Here is a 9164-nt window from a genome sequence, read left to right as displayed (position 1 = left end):
CTCTGTCTCTCTCTCTCTGTCTCTCTGTCTCTCTCTCTCTGTCTCTCATCTACCTTACTCTCACCTGGTTTCTTCAAGACTTAAACAATGGGAAATATAAGAGGAGCCCTAGAATCATACACAAGCTTATAAGAATGACAATGAATAAACTCTACTTCAATTATCCATGTTCTTTTAAGAATTCTTTTAAACCCCATCTATATGATAGGGTCCTCTGCCCTCTTGGACATTCTTCTGCCTTCTGTTGTTCCTTCTGTCCTTCATGTCATATTGTTATATTAACCTCTTCTATCTTCTCCCCAAGCTGCATCCACCATTAGGCCCTACCTTATTTTACACAAATTATCCTCCGTTCAATATCCCTTGGTTGAAAAAAAGGGAAGAATATTCTCATTTTCACAGGCAATAGAATCAATCAACAATCATTGAGCACCAACTCTTTAGGTCTGCAGGATCCAAAGATAAACAAAACAAATATTTTCTTCTCTTAAGAAGACCTCATATACTACTTTGAATGTGATCTGTCCCTCCACTTCTCCTGTCCCTTCCTATTCAGACTAACCTCTGCATTCACTTGTTCTCTCTTATATTGGACCCTAGTGCTTTTCAACCTATTGATTTTTTCCACTAGCTCCTGTTTCCCTCCTTCCTAGTTTGTGCCCCTAGAAGTTGCATTTACACACATTTCCAGCTCTAATGCTGCATGGAGAATTTGGTTAATAGAAGATGCTATAGTTGTGCATGTTGGGGACAAAGAGAGGAGAATGAAGATGTGAGGGACTGGGAAACAGAAGCTAAAAGAGTTTGGCAGGCGAAGAGAGGAACTAGAGAGATACCGGCATGGGGACAGGTTGGGAAGAACAGTGACTACAGAAGAAGATGGAAACATAGATTAAGAGAATGACCAGAATTTTCTACAAACCAGAGGCAGTAAGGGGCATAAGGTAACCAGGAGGGCTTACCAGCTGCTCCCACAAAAGCCAGGATCAGAATAGGGTTCATGTTGGCAGGGTTTGGTTGGCTTTTCCATGGAGGTCCTCGGCTTTTTATATTCTTGTGGGGGAGCAGAAAGTATTGTAAGACAGAAGGTCACCTCTCTAGCTGCCCAACACATCTGCCACCTTTCCCTTTCCTACCATGTTACATCATTTCTCTTTGTTTTAGTCGTTTCATAGATAAATAGTTTTTAAATGATAAAGAAATATCCAAGGGCACTCTAAATCAATGCTGCCTTGTAAACATTAACTGCGATGGAGAGAATGGGACTTCCTCTACAAGGGAATTGAAGGTTTTCGTGGTGTTCTACACCCATATAGGATAAACTTGTAGTTGTATGGGTGTTTGGAGGAAGAAGGAGAAGGATGAGGAAGAGAAAAAAGATCAGGAAAAGAGAGAATCTAAGTGGCCAGAAGAAAAGAGTGATTAAGGCTGAGGAAAGACAGAAAAATGAGTTGAGTATGCCAGTGGCTTCTTTGCCTTTCTGACATTTTTTTTTCTTGAAAGCACTGCAATGTGGTTTACTTCCCCTGTATTTTCCCTAGCTACATCATATGCTCTTTAATCTTTCCTTGTAGTTGACTCATAAATTGTTGTTTTTCAAGTTTCAATCATTTCCAACCCTTCATGATCCCATTGGGTGTTTGCTCAGCAAAGATACAAGAATGGTTTGTTATTTCCTTTTCCAGATCATTTTACAGATGAGAAAACTGAGGCAAACAGGGCTAAGTGATTTGTCCAGTGTCCCATATCTGTTAAATCGTGCCTATGGGCAGATATGTACTCAGGAAGATGAGTCTTCCTGACTCCAGGCCCAGCACTCTATGCACTATGGCGCCACCTAGTGGTCAATAAGAGTCCACCTCAATAACTGCATTTCACTCATGAATTGCTGCCCCCTTGCCTACTGTACAGCCACGTGCCTTTCCTTTCAGGTACTGACTGCTATTTAAGTCAATGACACTCTTGCAAGTTCATCACTAAGCACTGTAATAGCCTAGGAAAAAACTAATACAAAAACCTCATGCATTACAAAGTATAATAATTTACTCATGCCAAATTCCAACCCTTCATAGGAGAAATAAAACTATAATAACAACAAAATTTCAGTTTTTCCCCTCTCCAATCAAGAAATTTAGTGTCTTGTTACAGAGCTCCCTTCTTTTCTTAATCCTGCCATGTGTGAGTGGGTCACAGTCATCTCAGGCATTGGTAAAGGCTGTGATTTTCCACTTGAGCTGTTGCATGTATATGCAATGCCAAATATCATTGAACATGAGAAGAAGCATTTACATAGCACCTACTATGTGCCAGCACTGGGCTAGGTGCTTTACAAATATTTGATCTTCACAACCACAATAGAGGTGCTGTTATTATCCTCTCTTTATAGTTGAAGAAACTGAGGCTACCAGAGGTTCAGTGACTTGCCCAAATTCCCCCAGCTAGTCATAGTCCAGGGCTGTATTTGAGCTCATGTCTTCCTAAGTCCAGGCCCAGTGCTCCATCTACTACACTGCCTAGCTGGTTAAGAAACTAAGAGATCAAGAGCAACAGTTCCCCAGTTCATTGATTTGGCTCAAATGTGTCTGTGCTTGCAGCCCTGCTCAGTGGAAAGAGGAACTGCTCAAAGGCTCTTAGGGATTGGATGGGGTCATTGATTTGTCAGTCATCTTTTTAAAGCATTTTCTCTCTGTTTTTCTTCAATATTCCTTATGCTACTCATGTTTGCCACCTCTCTTGTGCCTGTGCATCTCAGCAGCACTCCCTTGGGGACTCTGCATTCCAGGACGGAAAGGGTGAATGAAAGCCTATTTATAATCTGGCTGTAGAAGAGCATTTCTTAAACTGTGGTCTTGGCAAGAGTAAGAGGTTTCTAAATGTACAGCAACCAAAAATTAATTAAAAATCAATGCTTAATGAATCTGAGGTGTTTCTGGCAATGCTTGCCCATGTTGCATTGCACAATTTCACTATAGCCTTCGTTCTGAACACAAAGCATATGCACTTTGCACTGCACATGCCCTCAGGCCATGCAATGCCAGCAAAATCTGCTGAAATATGAAAAGGGATCTCATGTGGGCAAAGTTTAAGAAGCCCTGCTCTAAACTTTTTTCTGGATTAACTTTCAAGACTGATCATGTGCTACTTCCCCTCTTGCACTTTACAAACAAGTTGGCTTACTTGATCTTCCCTGTTCATGAAATTCCATATCTGGCCTCCTGTTCTTTAAACAGGTCACTCTCCATGTATGGAACATTTACCTCTTTACCTTTGGGGACCAGTAACTCCCTTCATGTCTCCATGGCTCAAGTGAAATGAGTGTCACATCCTCTAAGAGGCCTTTCCTTATTCCTCTACTTTTGGAATGAGGGCTAACCTGTATTTACATACAAAAGGTACATACACACATATATGTATGCATATGTACATATCTATACTTATATTTAAATCTATTTATCAATATTCGAGCAACTGCACTCCACATATAAAGGAGACATAAAGGGCAGCTAGGTGGTGCAGTGAGTAAAGCACTGGCCCTGGAGTCTGGAGGACCAGAGTTCGGTTCTGGCCTCAGACACTTACCACCCATACACACACACACACACACACACACACACACACACACACACACATACACACACACACACAAACTAGCCGTGTAACCTTGGGCAAGTTATTTAACCCCAATTGCCCTCCAAAGGCAAAAAAAAGGACACATAAAAGAAGGCTGCACCCCTAGTACCAGCCAGAAGGGTAACCAACCCTCTAGTGAAAGCAAGCAACTAACCTTGAAGACCAGTGAAAGCCAACAGCAAGACCTTGAGCCATGGCACAAGAAACTTTGGAATGTGCAGGACTAGATTCCAGTTCAAATGGAAAAGACTCCAAGTCACAAAACAGGCAAAAAACAAAACAAAACAAAAAAAGAACTTGACTATGGAAAGTTACTAGGGTGACAAGGAGAATCAAGGCATAAACTTAGAAGAGGACATAGTACCAAAAGTGCTACATGTCAAGCCTCAAAGAAAAATGTAATTTGATCCCAACCTGAAAAGAATTCCTGGAAGATCTTAAAAAAGATTTTAAGAAGCAAACTAGGGAAGCAGAAGAAAAATTGGGAAAAGTAATGAGAGTAATGCAAGAGAATCACACACATACAAAAAAGAGTCATTAGCTTGGGAAAATATACCAAAAATTTCTGAGTAATATTTCTTCCTAAAAATAGAACTGGTAAATGAGAAAGTGAGCACAAATGCTTACCAAAGAAAATAATTCCTTAATAATTTGAATTGATCAAGTGGAAGCTAATGACTCTATGAGACAAAACAAAATTTTAAAAAGTTGAAAAAATAGAAGAAAATGTGAACTTTCTTATTGGAAAAGGAACTGACCTAGAAAATAGATTCAAAAGAGGTAATACAGGTGTCATTAGACTACATCAAAGCCATGATAAAAATAATGAAAAGCCTAGACAAAATATTTCCAAAAATTATTAAAGAAAACTTCTCTGGTATATTAGAACTGGAGGGCAAAACCGAATTTGAATTAACCCACTAGATGCTGCCTGAAAGAGATCCCAAAATGAAAACTCCTAGGAGCTTTGTAGCCAAATTTCAGCACTCACAGATCAAGGAAAAAGTACTTCAAAAAGTCAAATAATAACAGTTTGAATACTGTGGAGCTATGATAGAGATTACACAGGATTTGTCAGCTTCCTGATTGAAGAATCAGAGAGCTTGGAATACAATATATTCAAAGGAAAAGGAGTTAGGATTACCTCCAAGAATAACCTATACAGAAAAACTTAATATGATCTTTAAGGGGGAAAAAGACATAAAACAAAATGGAGGACTTTCAAGAATTCCTACTTAAAATACCAGAGATGAATTAAAAATTTGACCTCTAAATATAAGACTCTAGGGAAACATGTAAAGGTAAAGAAAGAAATTAGGAGGAAATAAGAAATTCAATGCCTCCATAATGCCTCCATAATCCCAGGACACTCTTCTATCCTGGCAGCAGTATTCAAATTTAAAATTTAAAAAAGGCCAAAATAAATGATGAGCAAAAAACAACAGCAAAAATAGAACCTGACCTTAGAAAGATATTAGGCGATATGGAAGACCAAGACAGAGAATCAGAAGAGGACAACAATTTATGACACAAACATGGTCCTGAGACTTAAATCAGGAAGAGATAAAATGGAGAAAGAAAATTATAGACCAATCTCCCTCATGAATATAGATGCAAAAATTCTAAATAAAATACTAGGAAAAACACCTATGGGCAAACACCCTTCCTCCCTCCCCAGAATGGGAGGTACTCTCAGACCAGAAAGAATGTAGGGGAAGATCTTGAAAAGTAGCTTTAAAATAATATAAAAGAGGAAGAAAAATTGGGAAAATAAATGAGAGTGATGCAAGAGAATTGGGGGGGGGGGAGTCAACTGCTTGGAAAACTGCTTAAAGAAAGAATTGGTCAAATGGAAAAGGAGATGCAAAAATCCACCGAAGAAAGGAACTCTTTAAAAAGCACAACTGACCAAATGGAAAAAGAAAATAAACAACACCTTAAATGTTAAAATATAAAGTGGAAACTAATGACCCTATGAGATATCATAGATATCTCAATCAAACATACTGAAAGAATGAACAGAGAAATGGAAGAAAATGCAAACTACCTCATGGGAAAAGCAACTGATCTGGAAAGTAGATCCAGCAGAGACAATATTAGAATCAGTGGACTACCTAAAAGTCAAAATCTAAAGGAGGACTGGGACAGTATCTTTTTTTTAAAAAGCAATTGGGGTTAAGTAACTTGCTCAAGGTTACCCAACCAGTTATTTCTGGGTGTGGTGCTAAGTATCTGAGCCCGGATTTGATCCCCAGGTCATCTCGACACTGGAGCTGGTGCTCTTACTTGCTGAGTCACCTGGCCTCTCCTAAGCAATTGGGGTTAAATAACTTGCTCAAGGTTACAATGCCAGGTGTTTCTGGGTGGGTACTAAGTGTCTGAGCCAGGATTCGATCCCCAGGTCATCCCGACACTGGAGCCAGTGCTCTTACTCGCTGTGCTACCTGGCCCCCTGGACAGTATCTTTTAAGCAATTTTCAAACAAAATTGCCCTGATGTCCTGCAACCAGAGGGCAAAATAGACATTGAAAGAATCCTAGAGGATTCTGGGAAAGATGCTGGAGTAGGTCAGAAAATTCCAGGCCCTCAAGATTTTCTGCAACAAAAGAGATAAAATAGCCCCTCATTGCAAAGGCAAAACAAATAAGAGTAGGGGCAGAATGATGGTTCTTTTTGAACAATAAAACACAGAAGGTCTGAAGAAAAATCCTAGGATGGGTATTTTTCCCTGTAAAGATCCCTCCAGGCTAGGGACCACTTAAACAAGAAGTGTCAAGACCTACAATTAGCTGTGTTGAGAGGCTGCCTCTCTCCCAGTCACAGGAACTTTCACCCCCCACAACAGTGAGAGGAGTTGGGCATCTGAAGCAGGGAAGACTGAGGGAAACTCTGCTGAAAAGGAACGCTAGACCTAGCTGTATTTCCAAGACATGACCCTGGGTGAGAAGGAACCAGCACATTCCCAATGCATGCAGAAGCAATGAGGGTAGGGACACTGCTGACTGTGGGCACTTACAGGAGGCTCAAGGTCTTCATTTTGGTTCTATACCTGAGGGGAGATCTGAAGGAGGATCAGAGGCCAGAGGCACCAACCCACAGGACCAGGGGTATTTACTTAAACTAAGCTACTACTACAACAATAAAAAATGCACAGACAAAGGAGAAAGAATTAAACCACAGAGAGTTACTATGAGAATAGAGAAGACGTGAGTTCATCTTCAGAAGATAATAAAGGAAAGAAACCCTCTTCTACCCCAAAGAGTGATGTCAAATGGTCACCTGCCCAAAAAGAATTTATAGAAGAACTTTAAGAAGACCTTAATAATCAAGTGATATTAAGGACAATCCAAGAAAAACAAGAAGATTATGAAAAGTAAGCCAACCAATTAGAAAAAGGTGAGCCAGAATCATTTCTTTGGAAGGGGGAGGCTAGGCAATCGAGGTCACTGTAGCACCTAACTGCTCCTGATCCTGATGAAAGTAGAGTTCAAGAACTATGCCCAAAAGTCTATAATAATGTGCATACCCTTTGACCTAGCAATGCCACTTCTAGGGTTGTATCCCAAAGAGATCATAAAAATCAGAGGGAAATGGACCACATGTACAAAAATATTTATATAGCAGCTCTTTTTGTGGTGGCCAAGAACTGGAAATCAAGGGGATGCCTATCTATTGGTGAATGGCTAAACAAGTTGTGGTGTATGAATGTAATGAAGTTGAGGTTTTTTTTCTTTTTAACAACATCCTGAAAGTCTGACAATTCATTAAATGTTCATATTTTTTCATTCAGGATTATGCTTAACTTTACTCAGTATGATATTTTTTTGTGGCACAGTCTCAGTCCTTTTGCTCTTTGATATGTAGTGTTCTAAAACCTGTGGTCTCTTAGAGTAGCTGCTGCTTGGTCTTCTGTGATTCTAATTGTGGCAAGGCATATTTAAATCGTTTTTTTCTTGTTGTTAATAATATTTTCTCCCAGGGCAGCCAGGTAGCACAGTGAGTAAGAGCACTGGCCCCAGTGTTGGGATAACCTGGGGATCAAATCCAGGCTCAGACACTTAGCACCCACCCAGAAACACCTGGCCGTGTAACCTTGAGCAAGTTACTTAACCGCAATTGCTTTTAAAAAATATTTTCTCCTTGTGCTAGAGATTTAGGAATTTGGCTATGATATTACTGTAGGTTTTAATCATAGAATCTCAAGTGGTGTTTGGTGGATTTTTTTTTCTATTTCTACCTTCCTCACTTGTTCTTATATTTCAGGATAATCTTCTTTAATTATTTCTTATATTACTACATCAAGATTTTTTTATACTAGTTTTTAGCTACTCCAATTATTCTTATGTTTTCTGCTCTCCAGATCAGTTGTTTTTCTTATGACATGTTTCACATTTTCTCTATTTGTTCATTCTTTATATTTTGTTTTATTGTTTGCTGATTTCTTAAAACTTCAATGGCTTCCCTTGCCTAAGTCTAATTTTCAAGGAGTTGTTTTCTTCCTTAATATTCCAGATCTCCTTTTTCTAATTGGTTGACTTTCTTTTCATAATCTTCCTGGTTTGTTTTTTTTTAATTGTTCTTATTTAAAAAAAATTTCCCTATTCTCTTTCATTTGATTTTTAGCTTTTTAAAGTTCATCTATGAATTTTTTCAGAGGCCAGGTGACCCCTTGATGTTATTTTTTGGGCTAGGTGAGGCTATTTTTACCCCAACATCCTCTGAAGAGTAACCCTGGTCTTCTCTATTCTCATCGTAACTTTCTTTGGCTGAATTCTTTCTCCTTTGGCTGCTCTTTTTTTCTTTTTCTTTTTTTTTTAATTTGTGGCAGCTTTTTTTTCTGCAATTGCCTCTAGATCTAGGATGTGCTCTGGCCTCAGATATTCCTCATTTTTTCCCCTCTGGTCTGGAACTGAAAATAAGAACTGCACCCTCTTATAAGTGCCCACAGCCAACAGAGTCCCTAACCCACTGTGTTTCTACACTCACTGAGCATGAGCAACACCACTGAGTCTGGTGTTCCTTATCAGAAGAGGTTCACTCAATCTTCCCTGCCTCAGACACCCAACTCTCCTCACTTTCTGGGAGTCCCCTCACTAACTGGGGCAGAGGCCACCTCCCAAAACTACCTAACCCCATGTCTCACTACTTGCCTATTCAGAAGAACTAGGGTGAAGGTGTTTACTCTTCAAAAGGACCAAAACTTTAGTCCTTGGATTTTTCTTCAGATCTGTGATTTTCCCAGGAGGACCACTGCTCTGCCCCAATTCTTGTGTATTTTTAACCACTCTACATTCACCCTGAGGTGCTTTTTTATATAATTTGTGGGGAAGATCTGGGGAGCTTGGAATTTTCTGACCTACCCCAACATCTTCCCAGAATCCCCACTCTTCTTCACTATTTTTGCATGTCTTTGTTTATATTTTGTTTTAAAAATCAATAACAGTGATTTAGCAGTCATATTTGCCAATTCTTTAATAAGCCTAAATGATATCCAGGTCTTGGAACTTAAATTCATTTGTGCTATTTAAAACTCA

General features: G+C 39.3%; 2 protein-coding genes across 2 annotated transcripts in view; both read right to left on the bottom strand.

Moving 5' to 3' along the window:
* LOC138160687 (trypsin-like) overlaps window positions 1–1002 on the bottom strand; it is a 4749-nt gene extending 3747 nt beyond the window's left edge. The window contains exon 1 of the mRNA XM_069087403.1: window positions 963–1002. Coding sequence (XP_068943504.1) covers window positions 963–1002 — 40 coding nt within the window. The remainder of the gene's footprint in view (window positions 1–962) is intronic.
* Window positions 1–9164, bottom strand: part of LOC138160395 (M1-specific T cell receptor beta chain-like) — a 205761-nt gene that overhangs the window by 69361 nt on the left and 127236 nt on the right. The window lies entirely within an intron of this gene.

Source organism: Petaurus breviceps, unplaced genomic scaffold, assembly GCF_028583685.1.
Source record: "Petaurus breviceps papuanus isolate PSGF00001 unplaced genomic scaffold, PetGlider_PUasm1.0 181, whole genome shotgun sequence".
NCBI classification, from domain to species: Eukaryota; Metazoa; Chordata; class Mammalia; order Diprotodontia; family Petauridae; genus Petaurus; species Petaurus breviceps.
The sequence above is the reverse complement of the archived record's forward strand: the minus strand, read 5'-3'. Positions and strand labels throughout refer to the sequence as shown.